Below are 23005 nucleotides of genomic sequence, written 5' to 3'. Positions count from 1 at the left end.
GGAGCACTCACAAAGGTGTTTGAAGTGTATCACAAACTCATAGTAAAAGGCAAACACAACACCACAGGACAAGATACAGAAATAATTCCCTCTTGGATTCCATCAGAGGAGGAATTTTTCAGTACACGTGTTATGGAGACATGGAAGAAAAGGAAAGCCACCTTTCTTTCTCTTGTGTCCCTTTGATGTTCATGACAGAGAAGTTTCAAATCCCTGATGTCACAGTAGCTGACACAGTAATCTGACTATGAGTAGTCATAAAAAAGAAATACATCCGAGTACATTCTAAGTATATAATATATGCTTTTTATTAAAATTCATTCATACATCTATACATATTTCATATGCATAATGCAAGAAGATAGTGAAGCTGATACTGATGAATTGTGGTTCTGGAAGTAGAATTTCAAGTGCTAGGTGAAAAAGACATAGAAAGGCAAAAAAATGACGAAGATGTTTCAAAGGGATAGTATATTAAGATAAAAAGAAATCCTAATGATAGTGTTTATTCATTGTAAGGTAAAAAACCTGTAAACAATAACATGGAAAACATACATATGTTCAGCAGACTTTTCTGTTTTGACCTTGGGAAAATTCCAGACAATTGTGAGCACATAGTTAACAAAGAAACACTTTCCATTTCAGCAGGGGGAAATATTTTTAAAAGATCTTATTGTATCTTGAATGTTTTTCTTTCTGATCACCACATCTAGATAACTGAAATTTTAAGGGACATAGATGAGATCTGTTCTGTACTATCAGGCCCAGCTTCTTCTCTTCCCCAAGGGAGGCTGCTCTCTTTGCTTTGCTCATATTGGTGTCTTTTTCCCTATCAGCAAGATTTTGTACAAAGGTAGGTATTTTCAGAGGGCTTCTCAGTCACTATATAACTAAATCCCTTCTTCTTCACCTTGAATAGAAAAATGAACCGTAACAAGCATTAGTAAAGGTTGTGGCAGATTTCTGATTATTATTATTATTATTGCTTACCTGGTCATAATAAACATTGAAAGGTTTATGACCTGTGCTGGTAAGGAGAATGTTTTCACTTGACAATCTGTGAATAACACAGCCTTGGTTACTACCTGATCCTGGGTGAATCCTCTCTTTAAAAGCCTTTTTTTTTTTTTTAATAACAAATATTTTCTGTACTTATTATGTTAGAACTGCCAGTAGGTAGCTGTGAGGTAATAGGATATTGCTGCTATGAAACCTTCTTTTATCAACCTGGTAGGACTGTGATATAGCTGGGGCCCAGTGCTGCAATATAAGGAAGGGATTGAGCCATTGGAGAATGTCCAAAGGAGGCACTGAGGATGGGAAGGGCCTTGATTTGAAGCCGTGTGAGGACACTGAGGGCACTTGGTGTGTTCAGCTGGAGCAGAGGAGACTGAGGGGAGACCTCAGTGCAGTTCCAGCTGCCTGGGCAGGGGCAGAGGAGGGGCAGGGACTGAGCTCTGCTCTGGGGGGACCAGGGACAGCACCCAGGGAACGGCTGGAGCTGTGTCAGGGCAGGGTCAGGTTGGATCTCAGGGAAAGGTTCTTCCCCCAGAGGCTGGTTGGGCACTGCCCAGGCTCCCCAGGGCAGTGGGCACAGCCCCAAGGCTGCCAGAGCTCCAGGAGGGTTTGGATGATCCTCTGGGGCACAGGGGGTGACTCTTGGGAATGGGTCTGTGCAGGGCTGAGGGTTGGACTGGATGATCCTGGTGGGTCCCTTCCAACTCAGCATGTCCTGGGATTCTGGGATCCTGGGATTCTGTGGTTCTCTGTACCTACACAGCCTGTCTCCTGTGGAGGAATTGGCCTGGGTACAATTTCCCCCAAATGCTACAGTCATACATGGCTTTTGTGTTGAGTGGGACGGAGGAGATGTGGTTGATGGTGCTCTGACCCACCAGTCAGACAGCTGAGCTGCCCCTGGCTGTGTCTGTGCAGCTGCCAGCCCACCCCACCCCAGTCATACACATTGTAATGTCTCATTGACCTTTTTCTTCTGCTGTTGGATATAAAATGAAATGTATCTCACCTTGGCCTTATTCAAGCCATGGCTTCAGGCATTAGAAATCCTCGAGCTTTTTAGGAAGGTAGCAGGAGAAAAACCCCATATATTCTCTCATTGTGCTCTTCTGCCAACAGAGTAACTTGCAGCTGCAAGGGAAAGCATTGGATTCAGAATCCCACTGTCATTCCAGCCCAGTCAAAGCAGACACGTTCCACCAGCCAGGTGTGAAGCTGCCTCATTAGGAGAAAGCAGCACAGAAGAGTTCTTTTGTATTAGGAGTGATGTGGAGTTCATTTTCCCAGTGTTCCCCACACCACGTCACAATGTTGTTTGATAACATTTATGCTTACTGGCAATGATACTGTTTTATAAAACACACAAGTTACTTACAATGAAGCCTAACATTGCTAATTTTGCCTGGGCTCTCTTCTGTGTGTGGCTGTTTTAGTGAAGAAGAATCCATCAGACTCACAGTAAACCTCTTTGTAGGCTGATTCAGTCATCTGCAATAGCAGAGATTATATTCCCATTTTAGATCTCCTACACACTACAATTTTAAAGTTCAATGGCATTTTTAAAATTCCTTTCATCTAGATGTTTTATACAGAGTTTTCCCTACATCTCCCTGTACCTCTGTGATTTAAATGAGTGCAGTGGTAGAAGCAAATGTAAAATTTATGTACACATTTGGAAAAAAAACTACAGCTTGAAACTCAAAGGACACACTGACAGCCCTTGTTGGCCTGCTGCCCTAGCAGTCCTCTCAGATCCACCTGCAATTTAAGCTTCTTTCAAGATAAAATCTTGTCCACAACTTGTATGGTGCTTTACTAGGGAGTGTTTCATGTCAGAATGTTAATTGTTTCTTGAGATTAAACATCACTCTCAATGTCTTCGAATAGCAACGTGAATCAAAAATGTTAGGAAATAATTAAAGAAAAGAGTGTTGAAATGACAACTGTTTTAAATTGTGCTGGTTTTCACCCCACACTGACTCCCTGACTGGCCATTCTTCAACCCAATGTTCTCTGAGTAGAACTGATGGCAGGAGAGCCCCTCCAGTAGCCAGAGACTGTGCCATCCTGCAGTCCAGCTGGTCAGAGATGGCACTGCTGGGCTCCAGGGCTCCTGTGTGTGCATTACCCAACAGCCAGGAGGCAGATTTTGGGTAGGACATACAAATCCATGGTTCTGGCGTGCAGGAAGATGGAGAGAATGCTGCCCATGGCCTCTGGCACTACCTATGCTAATAACAGGATTCCATTATGGGCTTCATCCTGGGAGCCAGACTGACTGATTTCCTCTGTCCTGTACAAGCCCAGGAACTCTGAGCCATCATCCCTCTCTGCACCAGGCTTTGCCCTGAGCATTAAGAACTCCATCCAATGGGTAACATATTGTTGGGGCTGCAAATCTCTGGGCAGCACAGGGGGTACCACCTGCTATTCACTTCTTGAGCAGCTGCTGCTCTTGGCTCTTGCACAGCAGAGGAAGAGGAGGAGTAGGAAAGAACGAGCTTCTCATATCTGTGGTGTTTGTTCTCAGTGGATAATTGGTTTTCTTGTCCAGCAGCCAGCACTGATGCCATGCTATGCTGTGGGAGGTGTTCTCCTGATGAATGGCACTCCAAGCCACTTTGGAAGGCAGGATTTTCTCTGCTCAGATGTTTATTAACTCTGCCAGGCCTGCTAGCCTGCCTCTGGCAGTGGGCAGGAGCATGATTTCCACAGGGGAATAATGCACATTTGGTACCAAAAATTGGTTGGGGCTGGAGAGTTTGTGCTAGAGAGACTACAAAGGGTGATGAAAGAGAGGGAATGAAAATAGGAGAGAATATACCACTGCCTACAATTAACCTGTATTTTCTGACCTGTTCAAATGGATGATATGACTGGAAAACTCAGGATTTAAACAAAAAAGCGTGGGGTTTTTTTTTCCTGTTTTTTGTTTGTTTGTTTGTTTTTCACATGAAAATTGCATTTACAGTGCAGGGTAATTCACTGTTTCAGTGTCTGCATTAACGTGGTCAAATGCCCATCTTTGATTTCTTTACTTGTGTGAATTTTTTAAGTGAATGTTACTCTGTGTTTAGCTGGGACCTTGGTAAGATCTTTTAGGCTCTCTAATCTCTTTGCTTTCCTACATCTTACCTAAGAGGAATCTTAATTGACATGACTGTAGGAGTGACTCAACAAAGTGGGACCGAAAGCAGGGTCTTCAGTTTGCTTGGACTTAATTCTCAGAGTCTGCAACCAAAACAGCTACTGCTGTACCTTGGAAAAGCAAAGCTACTGCCAGGGCTGTGTGTCTTGTCTGGATTTTGAGGACAAGGAGTCCTTCTCACTAATAACTCTATCTGGTATCTTAATTGGTAAGTAAATGAATAAAAGATGTGTTTATTGCTGTGCAATGAGCTTGTTTGTTTTCCCTGCTGTCATTGATTTATTTTGGAGAGGGGAAGGGGACAAGTCTTTGAATTCATTTGTATCCCTCCTACATCTGAGAAGTTCTTAGGAGTCAGTCTTGCTGCCTGTGTATTTCCTCAAAATGGAGGCCAGAAGTACAGAAAACCTGAGTTATCCTAGTAATGCCAAGCATGGTGTGATAGTGTTTCCCTAGATGATTTAAACTACCCAGCTGTGTACGCTTTGTTTCGCAGAGAGTTTGGCCGCTGGAAAGTGAACAACCTCGCCGTGGAGAGGAGGAATTTCCTCGGCTCTCCGCTGCCCCTCGCCCCCGAGTTCTTCCGGAACATCCGGCTGCTGGGCCGGCGCCCGACCCTCCAGCAGATCACAGAGAACCTCATCAAGAAATATGGGACACACTTCCTGCTGTCAGCCACCCTGGGAGGTAGGGCCTGTACCCGGAGACACTGGGGAGGAAAGTTTGGGGCTGTGCTGGTTTAGAGGCAGACCAGCAGGGGAAATGAACTCAACTCAAAATTGTAAGTCAAAATAACAATTTAATAAAATAATACAATAGGATTATACAGGCAAACAGTTGGTTTGAACCCACAAAACCCAAATGTATAACCCAGCACCCTGGGGCATGAACAGAGTGGTGTTTGTTGGGCCCCCTGAGTCCAAAGTAAAAGGAGAGGGGAAAACCTGTTGGTGAGAGTGCTGGTGTAGTCTGGTTGAGAATGATGGTCTCAGTCTGGTTGAGAGTGGTGGTTTCAGTCTCTGGATCCCAGGAGTGGGAAAAAAAAGTCCCAAGACTCCAAGATTATCTATTCTCCAGTTCAGGCAGGAATGCCCAGTACCTCTCTCAGGGCAGGGAGTTCCACACTGGGTGTGAGGAGCACCCTCCTATCTCACAGGCCTCTGAACACCCAGTTTATGGCCTGAGGAGTCAGGGCTGCTCTGGGCAGAGGGTGTAAATGGTCTATTGATACCAGTTTCTGGGAAATGGCATGGAAGGCTATGGAATACCCAGTTTTGGGTTACACCCATGCAGTGCTGAACTGGCCCCAGTTGTTCTAACTAGGACAGGGTCACCCCTGGTTCCTGTGTAGAACCGGTGGCTCCACAGAGGGGCTGGAATCAGCAGCTCTCCGGGCAGCAGGTTTTGTTACAAGCCTGGTGGCTCCTTCTGCTGATGTTAAACTTTGCTTTACTGATGCTGTATAAACAGTTTCATTCTGCACAAAAGGAAAAGCAATCCGGTTGCTAAGATTGAAGTGCTTCACCCCAGTTCCTGGTGTGCCCCGTGGCTTTGGGGATGTTTCTCTGCACTGAGGTGGTTAAGGGGAGGGATGTTTTTTCTGTAAGGGGTCCTTAAAAAAAAATAACAACAGATTACAGCAATATCTGGGTCCTTTACAGTCCTGCAGAAATAAAGCCAGAAAACCAGTATCAACTATTTCCATCCAGTCTTTGAATCCATGAGACTTTTAAACCACTTTGCTGGGAAATCCCTATTTGCTGCTCTACCCTTTTTATAACTAGTTTCCACTTAATCAGTGGCACTGAGTTTTCAAAATGGGCTGATGAGGCTTTGCCATGTCATTCCCATTATCTTAATGGGATCTGCGTGCCTCAGTCCCCACAGACTAATTTGGAAAGGGTAGCCTGATGGATAATTGGGATCCAGTCACTGAATGGATTGAAGAAATCCAGTGAAGAGGCCTAATGTTCAAGGGAGAGCATAAATTGTTCCGAATGAGAGATAATTAGTACCTGTGATTACCCACCCAGGCATTACAGAATGAACTGACATTTCAGAAATGCAGCTTCATCCCATGGTGGGCGATTGTATTAAAGGCAATTCTGGTGATTGAGTGTCCTTCCAGCAGGACAGGCTTGTTGAAATCCTTTATTCACCTGAGGAATGGTTTCCTTTAGTGCATCTCATGACTGAATCCCAACCATTTGTGAAGGAAATAAAAGCTTTCCTGGTCTGGCTGATAGCTGAGACCTGTAATGACCAAAATTGCTCACAGGGGCCACCTTTTGGAAGTGACCATCCTAGAAACAAGGTGAATTTCTGTCTTGCTGTAGTGGTTTTAAAAAATAAAGAGCTAATTCCTATCGTTATTTTGGGAACTGGTACCTCTACAGCAAATACATTCCCTTTAGAATTTTAAGAACAAATTACGCCTGTTGACCAGCAATCTGAAAAAAAAAAATCCCATAATTTCTTTTAATTACTTTGAATATTTTTGCATGTGAATATACCTTCTTATAAATGATTGTGTGTTCTCTTAAGTATATGATACATTTGCATAGAAAAACTAACTGCTGAAGACAAAGGAAATGTTTATTAAAATACGACAATTAAGGCTTTGCCTGCAGCATGTATCCTGCTGCAAGGATTATCCAGTGGTTAAAGTTCTTTTTCAGTGTTACTGCCTATCTGCTCATTACTAACTCATGTAACTAGCAGGACCTCAGCCATACAATGAAATTAATTTTCAAGGTGCAATTGGATCTAACAACTCTAGGAAAACAGTCTAACGTGGGAATAACTGATCTTTAAAATCAAAGCACCGGTATCACGCTGATCATAAAAGAGCTACAGAGTTGACACCCTTTAGGAGGTCTGGACCTAAGTAAAAACTAACACTGAAATGATATTTTTTTTGAAGCCATTTGAAAATCGGAGCTCAGACATTCCATATCCTCCCCAAAGTGTCAGGAGGCACACCTGCTGCCTTCCATTATCATTGGATGGGTGCTGAATACTTAAAAAAAAATTGTTTCTATTACAATAATTACAGGGAATTAGTGATTTCTAAGAGCTTTCATGAGGTAGCTAATAAACCCACACTTTCCTGTATGTGTTAGTTCTCATTTTTGCCTAGATTGAATGGGGATTCCCACAGATGCTTGTCCACACTTTATTAACATGTAATTAGATTTTTTTTATCTTTCAGTAATGTATTAGTACTTACCCTTTAATTACAAGTTGTTTTATTGTGAAAGCTTTGTCACTTATGCAGCTTGTTAAAAGCAGAAGACCAAACTGACTGTGCACAGTACTTTCAGTTAATGAATCCCCAATCATCTGTATTCATGGACAGAAAGGAAAACTTGGCAAATGAATGGGGATGTGGTAAGATTTGTGTGCCTCTGTGACCATTTGGCTCTCATGAAGATCCCTTTTTGAGCATAAAGGGAACTCTTGCACGTGGTTGGTGGTGATCCGTTCCCAAGCCTTTATCCACAAACACAGAAATATGCTCCTCAAGGGCACTGGGAAATGAGAACTTGGGGAAAAGGGTTCTATATTTCTTGCTGCCACAAAATAATGTGGAAAGTGACATTTCCCAGCGCTTTTATTTCTTGTGGAAATTTTCTCTCGTGACATAAGCCCATCTGTCCCTAATGGGCAGATCAGTCATGTCTGACTTACCCAACTGTATTTCTAAATTCTTCATCAGTGTTCAGCTAGAAGTTCCAAAAACCAGAGGCTCTCCTTTGAATGGGAGGTAGCACACAGTCTTACATTTCCTCCTTTTGTTTTGCATTGATATTTTTTTGCCTGCATGAAACAGTGATGGTCCAGTTGGCTGGAACTGCATTTTAATGGTTTGCAAAAAAGTCCTGTGCAGCAGTGAGTTCAGAGCTGGAGGGTATTCAGGAGCCTGGTGTCCCACTGCAGGAGAAGTGTAAGAGGACAAAACCAACAATGAATCTCACCTTAAGGTGGATTATCTTAAATGATGACTTAATGAACCTAAAGGATTCACTTTAATGTTGTTCCTACATATAAAGGCATATAAAATTCCCAGCATTTAAGATTATGGAAGCCAAGGGGAAGAAAAAAAAAAAGCACAAAATATATTAACTTTCTTCTCCTGCCTCCTCAATGAAGAAAACAATGAAATCCTCAAACAGATGGCTTGTATGGAATTAATGTTCCCTGTTACTCACCTGAACCATGGCAATGATACCACATCTGGCCTGGCATGAATTTATATCAGTTTGGAACCCGTGCATTTCCATCAGCATCTGCTGAAGTTTGGGAAAATGACCTGATAAGACCCTAACAGTCCATTTAGTGATCCAGACAGGAAGGGATTTTGCATGAATCTCTGAAGGGGTGAGAACTGCTTGGATCACTGCCTTTTCCTACCACTACCCAGCCTACAGATGAAAATATGAAAGATCAAAGCCTATAAACCCTTCATCATTACAAAGATGTGGGTACAGGCAAACAGTCTCTCAATAATTGAGGCAGAAAATAGCACTAAGTATTTAAATCACATGAATATGTATTATTATGTGTAACAAAGTATATTTACTCTTTCAATAGATGGCTATATTTAGTTACAGTTGTTACAGCATTATTCCAATTCTACCATGTTGACAGTGGTTTGCATTTTTAATTTAAATAATTCCTGAATATGTTCTTAGGATGCACACAAAATTAATTTCTAATTTCTAAATGCCATTTACAAACTGTTGGTTAGGAGTCTCACATTTAAATGGCCAGAGATATATCGGGGTAAATTTCTTTATATATTTTTTTATTTCATATTTCTTAAAAAAAACCCAGCATGTGGAATAACTTTCTCAACTCAGGGGAGTGGCTGTCAGTGGGAGCCTCTCCATGGCCATAAAGTATCCGTGCAGTGACTCTGCTAATTTCTGGAACCAGTCAATCCTTGGATTACGTGGCATCATTCTGTGAGCATAACTGAGTGTTTTCGTGCTATTTCCTTTAAACCTGAGAAAGTGAAGTTAACTGGCTCTTGAATTTCGTGCTGGAGAGTAAATTCTGCTTGAAGAGCTTGTGAAAAGCACAGCTGGGAGAATTCCATGCTGAGTAATCACATTTTCTTAGTGTTCACTGTCATTACTCCTTTTCAGTTCTTAAAACTTGTAACTTTCTAAATCACACTTGGTTTTTTAGCTGATGTTTGGACGTCTCCTTAGTCTGTTTCATGGTGGCAGACTGTAACCAGTGGAAAACAAGATTCAACCACGCTCTCAATGTGACAAAAGAGCCTCTTCTGGCGTGGGTTTCATTTTCTAGAAATTAACTTCAAACTCAAACTGCCTTTCCCAAATCAAATCTGAGTCAGTGGTGTTAGTTCCCAAACCCAGGAGTTCTGGGTGCAGTTCTGCAGGGATGTGGGTGCCTGAGCACCAGTGTATGGGGCAGTTCTTGGGTTTTTTAATCCACCTTTTCTAACAGGAGCTAAATTGGCTCTGACAGATGGAAAACTCCGTCAAAATCCTTTTGAACAGCAACTATTTTTGAAACCCACCTGACTGCACAGCTACAAGTGCCTGGGAATGGCAGTGCTTGTGTGAGATTCCACATAAATGCCATGCAGGAGTTTTTGAGGAGGAAGAACTTCTTCCACACTCACACTGAGGGCCCTTCACTGCAGCTGCCTTTGCTCAGCCCTGGGAGACGTGAGTCAAAGTAAACATTTCAACCTGGTCACAAAGGCTGAAAAGCAAAACATCTCTGTCAGGGAGTGGGACTGAGGCTGCAGGGCTGGGGATGCCAAGGGAATCCTGCCTGCCAGAACACACCCACCACCAACTGCCGTGGAAAGCATGGGATCAAACGGGACGGGGTTAGTAGGACGATGTGACAACTGTGATGGGGTTTAAAGGCTGTTTTCCCGAGACTTTCCAGTCAAAACAAAACAGCACAACACAACGCACAAATGCTTTTTCGAGGTTTGTTTGTTTGTTTTCGAAATGGGAATTTTTGTTGTGGTTTCGCTCTCTGCCCCCTGGAGAGCAGCCGATGGGAAAATCCCTGGGTTTTTTTGAGAGTTAAAACAAACTCTGTTTTAATAATAAAACTTAGAAGAACTCTGTTGAAGTAGAAGTCATCTCATTATCTCTGCTAATGGCTACACAGATCAATCAAAAGTGTTCATACCAGAGAAAGATGGGGTGGATGCTCAGAGGGCTGGAGCAGCTCTCCTTTGGGCACAGGCTGAGGCAGCTGGAGGTGTTCAACCTGGAGAAGAGAAGGCTCCAGGGAGACCTTATTGCAACCTTCCAGTGTCTAAAGGGGCTTATAAAAAAGGAGGGAGAATGACTTTTTACATGGACAAATAGTAACAGGACAAGGGGGAATGGTTTTAAACTAAGAGAGAAGAAATTTAGGTTAGATGTTTGGAAGGAATTGTTGGCTGTGAGGGTGGGGAGGCCCTGGCACAGGTTGCCCAGAGAAGCTGTGGCTGCCCCTGGATCCCTGGAAGTGTCCAAGGCCAGGTTGGACGGGGCTTGGAGCAACCTGGGCTAGTGGAAGGTGTCCCTGCCCATGGCAGAGGTGGCACTGGATGGGCTTTAAGGTCCCTTCCAACCCAAACCACTCCATGGTTCTGTGGTATCAGAGAAGACAACATCAGAACTCAGAGGTGTAAATACTGTGTCAGTGACTAGATCAGGCCATGGGTGCAAAATTTAACTAGGAGATTTCTCTCCATGTTTTCTCCTCTTCCAGAGGTCTTAGCTGGTGTATTTAGAATAAAGGGGCTTTTGAAAGCTCAACCACCTTTCTAGTAGAAAGATGAGTTGTAAGGGCCAAGAAAACAAGAACTCAAAGCTGCAGAAAATCTCTGCAGGGGAGAAGTTTTCAGGTTCTTTGTTTTTTCATTATCACAGAACCACAGATTCGTAGAATGGTTTGGATTGGAAGGGATCCTTGGACCAGGCTACTCCCTTTAACCTGGCCTTGAGCACTTCCAGGGATCCAGGGGCAGCCACAGCTTCTCTGGGCAACCTGTGCCAGGGCCTCCCCACCCTCGCAGGGAAATCTTAACCTCTGTTCTAAACCACATCTTTACAGCTCCACAAACAGCTGCACGAAGCCCACATGAGCCTCTGGCTCAGCTCTCTGCCCACTCCATTGCTTTTCATCTCAGGAACACCTTTCCCTCTGGCTGGATCCCACGGCAGGTTGTGCCAAGGCGGGTTCTGTCGCGCGGGCAGAGTCGAAAGCCAACGGTGCCGGAGCCTGGATGTGGGTTTGGTGGCACATTTCCCTCGGAGTGCAAGTCATTAGGGTCTGCTGTGCTTTCCCAGGGCCCTGCCCACGGCAGCTGGCACAGATGCAGCACAGTGTGACAAATGTCCCACCTGGCCACAGCGCTGGCACTGCCTGATGGTGCAGTGAACCCCGTGCACGAATCTGTGCTGGTGCCACGTGCCCATCCCTGCCCTGCCAGGCACCTGCTCTGCTTTGCAGGAGGTTCTGGCAGTAGTTAAGTAAAACATGAACCTGTGTCTAACCATTACAGCAGAAAGATTGGATAACTGGGCGGGAGAATCCTCATATTTAACTCCTGGTTCTTCGGAGCTCCAGGCAGTGAATCCCTGCATTGATGGCTGTGTGCACAAAAAAAACCATGACCCATTATGACACCACAGGAGGAGAAGTGTGAGTGTAGTGGTGGAAACTGAGGGAAGCTCCAACTGGAATAGCCACCTGTCCTGGGCACAGCTGTCCCTTCCAGGACAAAAGGAACAGGCTGGACAAGCCCCTTGCAGGGCTAATTAGATAAAAGGCTCCTGGGTAATGGCAGTTTTGCCTTTCTGAAGGGCCTGACTGTCCTCTGAATTTCTGAGAGACTGGGAAGCACGGAAGGTGCATTGGGGAAAGAGGAGTGTGCTCATGTTAATTAAAGACAAAGGAGCTCTGTGAGCCAGACTTTGCTGACAGATGTGCTCCCCTGCACGGAGGCAGGAGCATTCTGCACTCAGCACTGCTCACCACCAGGATTATCTCCCTCTGAAGATGATGTCATGTTTTCATCCTGCATTTTATCCCTCTCCAGCTATTACTTTTTGGCACATAAACTCATGTGAAGCTGGCATCCCATCCCCTGCATGGGCACAGTGCCACTGTAGCAGATGGGTGAGCAGTGAAACGAGCACAAGTGGCAAGTCAGACCCTGTCAGGGTAACTTCCTTTCCAGGAACAAGGAAACAGCATTCAGTGGAGTTGTTCAGCACCTAAAACACAGGTATAATGACATTATAATGACAGCATAATCCATTCCTGAGCTAAGTTTTGAAGAATGCAAGTTACCAAACACAGGCTCAAAAAGTGAGAAAAGTTTCTGTAGTGACTTCGGACATAAATTGCACAGAAGAAAATCCTGAGTCAATAAATTACTTTTCTAATTTTTTTTTCTGAAGTAAGGAGCTTTGCCTAAACCCTTTACTAAAGGAATGAATGCTTGCTTAGCCTGGAACACAGGTAAAAGTATTCATGAACTAGACAATAAATGTGGAAAATCTGTCGGTATTAGACAGTCTAATCTGGAATGGTTCCTCAGAACTAATTCAGTTGAGCGAGTCAGATTTTTGTTTTTCAACAATCCCTCAGAAATTAAAATTTCTGACTTCAACAGTATTGATCCACGTCTCTGTAAAGAGAGAGGAAGTGAAAAACCCACCACGGGAGAGGCTGGATCTTCTCTTTGCTTTTGGAAGAGCAAGGGCTTTCCAAAGATCCCACACTTTTCAGCCATATAAGTCTGGTTTAAGACAAGGGAATGGCAGTGCTCTATCACTGTGCTCTATCACACAAGTGTTCTATCACATTTCAGGCATTTTGGCATTGCTGAATTCATTAGAAAGCACAGGGTTGCTTATAACCAGTTGTAACCTTTCTTCTGATATCAGCTAGGATACAAAAGAAAGAAAGAAACAAACAAACAAAAGAGTCTTGTGTATCACACTGGTTTCATTTTCTTTTAATTTACATTAAATTTCATTTACATTAAACACTGTAAAACGGATGTATTAAACCTTGGAAATAAACACATTTTTTACGTGGTTCTGTGGATTATCTCTGTGCTGCTGGGTGTTGCTGATGTCTGCTGGGGTTCCTCTTGTCTCCCTGCCCAGGAGAGGAGTCACTCACGATTTTTGTGGACAAAAGGAAGCTGAGCAAGAGGTCGGAGGGGAGCGAGCCCGGCACCAACAGCTCGGCGGTGACGCTGGAGACGCTGCACCAGCTGGCAGCCTCCTACTTCATCGACAGGGACAGCACCCTGCGCCGCCTGCACCACATCCAGATCGCCTCCACCGCCATCAAGGTAGGGGCAAAACCCCCCGCAGCAACCTTCTTCACTGGCTGCTGCCCCCGGGGGAAACGGGGCTTGATTAGTAAAAAAAAAACAAAACAAAAAAAAACCCCAAAAAAACCTAACAAAAAAATAGTTCCTAGCAAAATAATGATTTTTTTCTATTCTGAGTTTTTTTTTGACCTGAATCAAAGTGTTCGATTTTTAAGGAAGATTCTAGTTTAGAAGAGGGTCTAAAGATGCAGTGATGATGTTAGTCTGGGTGAATGGCACATAATTTGATTGATACACCTTTATAGGGGTGTTTGGTCATTGAGGCAACCTCATGTACATATATGCTCAGTTTATAGACACATTTCTATTTCTCCTACTTCTTTTCTTCTTTTTCCTCTTCTTTTTATTTATTTTTTTTAAATGTGATTATTGTACTCCTGTGCCTGAAACATTAATTTTATTTAATGTTTGGTCACTGAGGCAACCTTATGTACACCTGTGCTCAGTAACTGCGTTTATAAACACATTTCTATTTCTCCTTTTCTTCTTTTTCCTCTTCTTTTAATTTTTTTTTAATGTAGTTATTGTGCTCCTGTGCCTGAAACATTAATTTTATTGCTGTTATTTTTTTTACTGCCCTTTGGAACAATCTGGAGCTCTTGGCTCTACAGCTTTAGGGAGAGGTGTTATTTTCTGCTAGGAATTTCTCTTAGCTCAGTTTGTCAGTGAAAGCATTCTGTCTACTGACTCTGCAGGTCACTCATAGGAAGTCTCCTCACAGGAGGGTGCTTGGCTAAGATCAGAGTCCCCCAGGTACAGTATAAAGCAACAATTTTCCTTTGGAGCATCTCTCTAACCTTATTTGAAATAACCTCTGTCAGTCCATTTCCAGCACTGAAGAGCAAATAAAATTTTAGCTTGCAGTTGAATATGCAGTAATTATGGAAGCCTTAATGTAAAATGTGATTTAGAATCCTTTCTGCTCGTTGGATCTTTCCACTGGTAACCAAGATCTTCACTAAAGACCACCTGAAGCCAGCTGGAATTTCCAACTACCTTGGCTGTTAGTCAAGCCAATATGAATTTAGTTCCCTGGAAGTGCCTTCACAGGGAGAAGGGGTTGACCAGAATTTGTGGTCAAATCAAAAACCACGATATTTGCAGTTAAATCAGAGCACTTCAGTGCACAAAGGGGATCTGCCACTCCAGTTCCTGCAGGTTTGGACTTCGACAGGAGCAGGAATAATCTGCTTTGCTGTTTGACTCGTTGGTTTGTCACATTTCCTGTGACTGGGCAGTCTGAAACTGTGACAGGAGTGAAAAAAAAAATTGCACAGCTGTTTGCACAGCAACGTATTTGGGGACTGTAGTGTCCAGAGATGGCTTTCTTCGTGGCTGGACACCCCTAAAACATTATTTGAGAAGAGAGATTAAAAAGACACTCTCTTTCTTTCAGCAGTACACAGACACCCCCTCTCCCTCCCATAACCAAAGCCAATATTTCTTCCTTTTTTTTCCCCCCAAATCAGTATAATACTCTCTTTTCAAGTTAAGCTACATCACTCTCACACCTCTTTCTTTCTCTATTCATATGAAAAAAATGTCAGGTTTTCTCCTAAAAAGCAAAAGGATAATATTTATAAACACCACAGAGTATGTTCTGAGCAAGTTACCACATTCATTCTGTGTCCTTCCTTGTGATTTTTTGTTTCTCCTGATTTTTCTGTGTTTTAGGCTGTCTGGTTTGTGCAGTGTAAACCAGGAACACCTTAATAAGATTTAGTGATCATTTATTTATCAACAAAAAAAAAATGTAAAAATAACAATTTGGAAAGAAATATTATCTCATCTACAGCACCATGAAACAGTAAGGAAAAAAAATATAAGCATTCAGCAGCAGAACAGAGTCTTGAAGCTGCCTTAAAGCACCCCCAAGGATGGATTTATTTAGCACAGGAAAGAGGATGAGCAGCTCACCCACTCACAAATCAGGGCTGTGTCCAGGTTTGGCCACTCAGTTCCTAATGTTTCCATCCTCTCAGACTAATGAATTCTTCCTTAATAGATTAAGGTCTAAGGTCTTTCCAGATGGGACACAGAATGAGATCCATTAAGTCTCTGAGTTACAGAGCCCAATCAACAAGGCATCAAATATTAGGTGAGAGTGATCAAGCTCAGTTAGTCTTCTGGAAAAAAAAAAATAAAATCAGCAAGAGATGTCTGTTTTCCTAAATTCTAAGGATGTCTCTTTAGAAAGCAACACATAATGAATAATTTTTTTCTCGCTTATGGAATTGAAACAATTAATACTGGAGAAATTCTTATCTTCTTTGTTCAAAGTCACTGAGATATGTGATTGCTGAATTTTCTTCTCACAATTTTTGTTATATTATTTTGTGGGACTGATGCAGGAAGACAATATTTTGATAAGTTCTATAATTAAGCTTTTCTATCAAAAATGAAGTTGTCACAGAGAAAGGAAAGCATTAAGAAGAGGAAAGTGAGAATTAACATTAAGGCCTTCATATTTAGTTTTTATTTATCTAGTGAGAAACAACACTATTCATAGCAAAGTCTGCTAATGTGCAGTATGAGGAAAGGAGCGGGAGAGATGAATTTGATGGATCAAGTTTGTTAATCCAATTTGCCTGTAATCAAGTTTGTTACTGTGACATAATTACCCTTAAAAGCATTCCCAGCCCTTCCCACCCGGTGCTGGTGGGACACAAGCACAGCCAGGCTGGTTTGTACCCACTGAAGGTCCAAACAATTGTGCAGAGCACAGAAAACCCACGTTGGTTACACAGTAAATTAAATATTACTGAACACTCTCACTGCATTCTGCAAAATTAGAAACAGAGTTATGTTAGAACATAACCATTAATAAAGTGAGGTTCTTACAGTGTTTGTCTCTTGGGGGATTACAGTATTTTTCTTTTGGAAGATATCACCTTCCATCCCAGAATTCATCTCCTTTCATGGCAGCTGGGCCGGGAGACCACAGAATACATGTTATTTTAGGGTCCAAACAGTTGTAGGACAGCCACAGTGCAACAAAAGAACAGGAGGCAACAGAAGAACAGATGCATAAATTGAATTTTCCACCAGCTATTTACAGCCAGATTACAGCCCATTTATTCCATCTGAGTGAGAAAGAATAAACATCCCTGAGAATGTGCCCTCTAATTTCAATTAAATTTTATTGTGCAATTTGCTTTTTACTTTCCCCCAAACACTTTTTTTTTTCCTTGCTATGAGAGATTTAAGCATTTTGTTGTCTTTGAAAACTTTGGATTACAACGAACAGGGCTCTATTGTGATGGTAACTATATCTGATTATCTATAATTAACCCGTGAATGACTCATGGTGGGCTGTTAGAGAGGAAACTTAAGTGTAATGAAATTAGTTTCTCACTCAAAACTCAGCCTGAAATGCAGACCTTTTTTTGTGTGTGTGTTTCTTTGTTTTGGAGCTGGCTTGATTCAATATTTTTTCCTTTCATATCTCACATTTGAACGTGCTTTTCCGTGGGTTCCAGTAATTGCTGTAATCAAAAGTAGAAATGCTGAAATACTATAAAGCCATGTGCTTTTGTCAAGTTTCTGGCAAATTCGAAATGTCAGTTGTTTGCACACTTTTGTATGAACAGCCAATTTTTTGGAAAGCTTTTGAAATCCAGCTCTTGAACCCTTCTTGCCCTCATTTTATCCGTTCAGTCTCTGCATAGAATTTAAGACTGCACAGTTGAGAAACCTTGTAATCAACCAAATATTGAGAAACAAAATTGTTCAAGACCATTATGAAATTCCCAGTTGTCCACATCCTTGGGAGATCAGAACTGCCTCCATCCGAGACCAAAGCTTGGAGTTTTTCGAAGGGGGAGTTAAAAAATTAGGAAATACGTAGAAATTGTGATCTCAAATCTCTGCCTCCCGTGAAATTTCTGTGAGAATTGAATGCTTTTGCAGGCTTCTTTAGAAATTCCACTCAATATTAAAAGCTTCACAAACCCAGCTCACTGTTTCTATAGCTAGAATTTTAAATTTAAATTTAGGTCATTATTTAATCTTACCAGAAGACCTGCAGTTAGACCCTGGGCATCACCCTTCAGGTAGCAAAGAAGTCTCTGTACCATCTTCTACAGCACAGGGTTTGTGTTTGTCTCATTGTAAAAATGAAATACAGGAGGTTTTATAGATTTTTCTCTGGAAGCTGTTGGAAATCTTTGGGTTAGATTCATCCCAGGTGTAATGAAATCTTGTGACTGCCACGTGTGGATTGTTAACTAATTCTAAGAACACACTAAATATTATTGAGGTTAGGGATTTATTTCCATATCTTATTGAGGAATTTAAGATGATGATATTAAGAACAAGTTTAATTAATCTGAATCTCCAGGGCTGCTTTCTCTGAAAGGTGGCAGAGAGCTGAACTCTTCAGTGGGCAAAGCAACACGAGTCCTGGGAGAATGTGGCCCTCACTGTTTGAGACCATGAGAGAAAAGGGGGGAAAAACCCTAAAATATCTAAAGAGGGCTTTCAAGAAGGCTGGAGAGGGACTTTGGAAAGGGCAAGCAGAGAGAGGACAAGGGGTAATGACTTTAAGCTGAAGGAGGACAGGGTTAGATTAGACATTAGGGGTAAATTCTCCCCTGTCAGAGAAGCTGTGGCTGCCCCTGGATCCCTGGAAGTGTCCAAGGCCAGGTTGGACGGGGCTTGGAGCAACCTGGGCTAGTGGAAGGTGTCCCTGCCCATGGCAGGGGGTGGGATGAGATGATTTTTAGGGTCCCTTCCGACCCTAACCAATAAAATAGCACATAACAGAGATGCTGGGATATGCCTTTCGGAGAGAATTTAGATAACTGTTCTTCTTCGCTTAGGAAAAAAAAACAAACCAGCACCACAAAACAACAACAAAAAAAGGATAGATCATATGACATGATAAAGCAAAACAAATTGAAGGAGTCTGGTAGATTAGTTATTTAGTTTAGTCAAGAGAGAAGAGTAAAAAAAAAAAAAAACAAAGCCAGGGAAATAAAGACTGCCAAACCCTGAGCAGGCTATAAATATCCATATGTAAATGAGAGACCTTAACAGCACTCACAGAACACTTGCCATCACAGTTGTCAAAAACCTATAAACAACTCATATCACAGTTCCTTAAATGTTCCATATTCTCCTTTTTTTTTTCCCTAAAAACCCTGAAACTAAAGTAAATAAACCCAGAGGATGGAGAAGGGTTTTAATCCTGAGAGATGCACAGTGAACATATTGAACAGTGCAGTTAGAGCAGAGCACTCCAGCACCAATGTGGAGGCACTCAGATTTGTATGGATTTTAATTTGATCTTTATTCTGGCTGGGTTGAGAAACTTGAGCACTCTGCCTGTCCTCTGCTCTCTAATTGGCAGCTACTGCCTGTCAGCAGGTCAGAGAATGTCAAGCAAGGACTATCAAATTCACAGAACATTTCCCTGCCTCTGAACTCTCAGAAATACGAGATATCGTGTATCAACAGCTTGTATGAACACAAAGGTCAGATTAGGAGGAATATCTCAGAGGAATAGAGACTATGAGGCAGAAGAAATCAGAGGAGAGAACAATAAAAGGCTGTGCCAAGCTTTCCATGTACATGTTATTTTTCCTAGAGAATTTTTGCCCATAATACATTTTTACACGTTTGCTGTTGTAGTTTAGGATTCAATTTGCAACCATCCTTTTCAGTCTATCCACTTAGTGTGAAAAAACCCTGAAAATATCCTTTGTGTGAGAATCCTCTGTAGGTAACTGGCACTGAGAGTCACATCACTGCTGTCTTCTGCACTTCACCCTCATTTCTATCTTGTAGACCTCCACGAGGTGCTTCAGCAGGATTTCCATGTCTGACAGCAAAACTGTAACCTAATCTTTACAAGATGACACATATAATGCCTCTCTACACTGTAGCAGGAGCTGGGTTTAAGAAAGGTTTCATTATTCACCCAGGGGACTTTCTGTACTATAGAGTGATCTTTACTTTCAGATCTTTAGTGTCTTAAAGGTTGGAAGTTTCATCACTGTTCTCTAGACTTCGGAACTGAATCGAGTGAGTGAAATAAAAGGTGTTTCTAATTTTGCCAGGTGAGATTCTGACCTTTTTTGATGAACAAACTCCACTGACGTCAGAGGAGTGCCTTTGCATGCACATCCCTATCACTGAGATCAGAGTTTCACAGTTCAGCCCCAGCTATCTCTTCCCAATCTATCAAAATACTGTTCATTATCTCTGTAGATAAGTAATTCAACCCTCCCATTCCCAGGGAAGAGTTCATACATTTCATGGCCTCTGGGTATTTTTCCTTTGATTTCTATTAGAAGTAATATAAAAATAAATAACATTCCCCACCTCCCCCCCCCTTTTGTGTCACTGTCACAGTAGTTCATAATTTTCCAATATTTATAATTCCACCAAATGGGGGATGTGTGTATGCAGTCTCCCACTAAATAGGTAGATTTGTAAGGAAATTTAATTGTATCTTCTCCAGGAGTACCTAGAGCCTGGAAAAAGAAATTTCATGTTTTTCCTTCAACTTTTCCTTAAGGTGTAAAAATAAGTTGACAATAACAGAGAAAGTGCTTTGAAGGGGACCATTAAAATATTTTCCCTGTCATGTTTTAGTCCACTTAAGAACTTTGTTCTTACTCTGGTTCCCTGTTTGAAATCTGACATTCACAGCAATACTGAGCCATTTGTATCACTGTCAGAAAGAAACAGCCCATGTTCCTTCAAGCACAGCAGTTTACAGACTTGGTTAAAGAATGGTGCTTAAAGATGTGGGTCTGCTTTTCTGACTCTGATGTTGGTTCACACTGGGGAGGATCTGTCCTTCCTTGATGAAAATGTACAAAACTGGCAAGTCTACAGTGTGTGATTTAATTTCTACCCTGCTGTCACAGTGTAATGGCTTAGAAAGAATTGTGCACTACAGGCAAGATAAGCTTTCTGAGAAGTAAAAGGACATGAAGAAAATACAGGGTGACATATGTGAATTTACACATATTTACTTATGTATGACATTTAATTGAAAACAACTCCTGTCAATAGGTTTTTCACCTCCCACATCATGAAAGGAGCTGGACACTTGGATACCTAGAAATGCCCTAACTTCCATGGGAGTCTGCATGGAAACAAAACAAAACCTGCTGGTGGCTGAGTTCCTTTCGATTCTGAGCAGAACAAAGTCCTCTCACTCCACAGGACTCTGCAGTCTGGATAATAAGTGCTGCTCTCTTTTCATATGTTACCTCTTTTTCCTTCTGAACTTCCCTCTTTCCCTAAATTCTCATGCTCATAGGAGCTCGAGCTCTTTCTTTTTCTGGTTTTTTTTTTTGGTGGAAGAAATGCTCTTGCCCTTGGCGTTGTCTCATCCATGTCAGGACCAGAAAGAAATGAATAAAACCCTTGGACAAGGTTCTATATTCTAAACATCTTTTGCAAAATTCATATCAATGCAAGACCCATAGTAGGACACATTCATGCACATTTTAATGAACAGATCTTGATATCTGATAGGTCTTTCTATTCCCACGAATCAGGATGATTTGAAGGATTTGCCAGCTGGGCACAGCAGTCTGTCTGGATAACATTGCCCTCAGAGCCTAATTCTAAGAGCAGGCTTCTGTGCATTTAAATATCCCTTTTTATTTTGTGCATGAAATAACAACGTTGAGAATCACTCAGTTGTTGGCCAGAACTTTCCAAAGAGCACTCAGCCCGTTCACCCACAAGTCTTTCAGGATGGTGAATGAGCTCAGGTCCAAGAGCAGAGTTTGATGAGCCAGACTCAATGCCAGAGGTATTTCCACCTACCAAAAACATGGAAATGCCCATGGTGCAAATCCACAATGTTCCACTACAGGCAGTGTTGATTTGCACTGGGGAGGATCTGGTATTTTCTTGAGGATCTTGAGGATCTTGGTATGTCTGCAGGGGTTTCCCACCCAGCTGTAATTCCTGTCTCTCCAAATGGCTTTAATGTTTGAATTCTTTGTGTTCCAGTTTCCTAATGGTCTCTATTACTGTAACTTTGCAGAAATACCTGAGTTGCATTTGCTATATTTGAAGTTATGAATATTTTGATTATTTAATCAAAGTCAGCAAATTCAGTTTTTTGCTTTTATTCTGAGTAAGACTTTAAACTGATTTGAAGATGCCACTCAGACGTGATGCAGTTTTGGACAGAGAGATATTCTTTCATTTGGGTGCTCCTTAAAAATTTAAGGGATATGAGGGATAAGGCACATGGTGGGATCATTGGGGTGTCTGTGCAGGGCCAGGAGCTGCACTTGTGGGTCCCTTCCAACTCAGGATATTCCACGACTCTCTGTTTGAATGAAAACATGGTTTGGTACTTACACCTTCCCTGTTCTCCTTCACTAAAAGGAGTTTCCACAATCCTTAGCCTTTGGAGTGTTTGACATCACAAGTTTCTACATTTAAGGGTGAGTACAACCACAGCCATCTCAGGCCCTGTGCTACAGGGTTCTGCACTTGACTGTGCATATTTGACAGGACTTAGGTGTAAAAAAAAAGATCTTTCTCCTCATATATTTTGACAGACCAGATCTAAAAGATCAGACTTCTGGATACAGAACACAGCTACCAACTCTCATTTCCAAAACATTTTGACTGAACTGTGAAACCTGGATACAGCTCTCCCTTCCAAGCTGTGGCAGACAGGCAATAGAATTATCTGGAATACAATTGGTCTCAGAGGGAATAAAAAGGGGAATTTTTATTATTTTGGCAAAAATATTAGGAGTCTAAGGTTTCTTTGCAATCAAACATTATTCTATTTTATGGTTCTTCACTTGCAAATCTGCTTCTTTCCTCTTGACCTGACTTCCCCTGTAATTTTTATTTTATCTATAATAGTGCTTATTATCACAGCAACAAAAATTGTTACCTGAAAAGTAATTTTTACTTCTATACGTATAATTGATAATTAGAAGAGTTGTTTGGTTCACAGTGGAGAGTTCTGGGTAGAACTGTGTGAATATTTGTATCTTGATGAAATATACCCTCAGGTGTATTTACCCTCATCTCAGGCTTGCAGCAAGTTGTCCTAACACAGGAGGTTTACATCCCATGCCAACCTAAATGATTCCGTGGTTCTATGATTCAGTTACTCTCTGGTTCAATTATTGTGTGGTTTTATGATTCTATGATTCTATTGTTCTGTGATACTATGATTACATAATTCTGTGATTCTATGATTTGAAGATTCCATACTTCCATTATTCCATGGTTCTGTGAACAAGTTTGTCCATCCTAATGGCCCACTTTGAGTAAGATTCATAAAATGTGGCCATGCCCTATGCATGACATACATGCTGACTGCAGCAGTATTTGCACATCAGATTCCAGTCTCAGACCTTCTTTCCATGTTTTTTTACGAGTCTGTGGGATTTAAAGGCAAGGATTTGCTTTCACCACAGATTAACCTACACGATGATCATGTAACA

At 41.9% G+C, this 23005-nt stretch overlaps 1 protein-coding gene and 2 long non-coding RNA genes across 4 annotated transcripts in view; 2 read left to right on the top strand and 1 right to left on the bottom strand.

Moving 5' to 3' along the window:
- The window catches only part of BRINP3 (BMP/retinoic acid inducible neural specific 3), a 153797-nt gene that overhangs the window by 79392 nt on the left and 51400 nt on the right, over positions 1-23005 (top strand). For both annotated transcript variants that reach the window (XM_051794087.1, XM_051794096.1), the window contains exons 3-4: positions 4662-4852; positions 13330-13520. In XM_051794087.1, the coding sequence (XP_051650047.1) occupies positions 4662-4852; positions 13330-13520 (382 nt within the window). The remainder of the gene's footprint in view (positions 1-4661; positions 4853-13329; positions 13521-23005) is intronic.
- On the bottom strand, positions 9003-11755 carry LOC127474331 (uncharacterized). Its single transcript, XR_007905812.1, has 3 exons — positions 11647-11755; positions 9717-9891; positions 9003-9382 (listed from the first exon to the last, which is right to left on the bottom strand). It is a non-coding gene; the product is annotated as an uncharacterized LOC127474331 (long non-coding RNA).
- On the top strand, positions 11887-12931 carry LOC127474337 (uncharacterized). The gene is made up of 3 exons (XR_007905815.1): positions 11887-11989; positions 12252-12440; positions 12831-12931. It is a non-coding gene; the product is annotated as an uncharacterized LOC127474337 (long non-coding RNA).

Source organism: Manacus candei, unplaced genomic scaffold (assembly GCF_025592945.1).
Source record: "Manacus candei isolate 608988 ecotype Guabito, Panama unplaced genomic scaffold, ASM2559294v1 h1tg000005l, whole genome shotgun sequence".
NCBI lineage: Eukaryota > Metazoa > Chordata > Aves > Passeriformes > Pipridae > Manacus > Manacus candei.
This window is presented reverse-complemented; position numbering and strand designations above follow the sequence as displayed.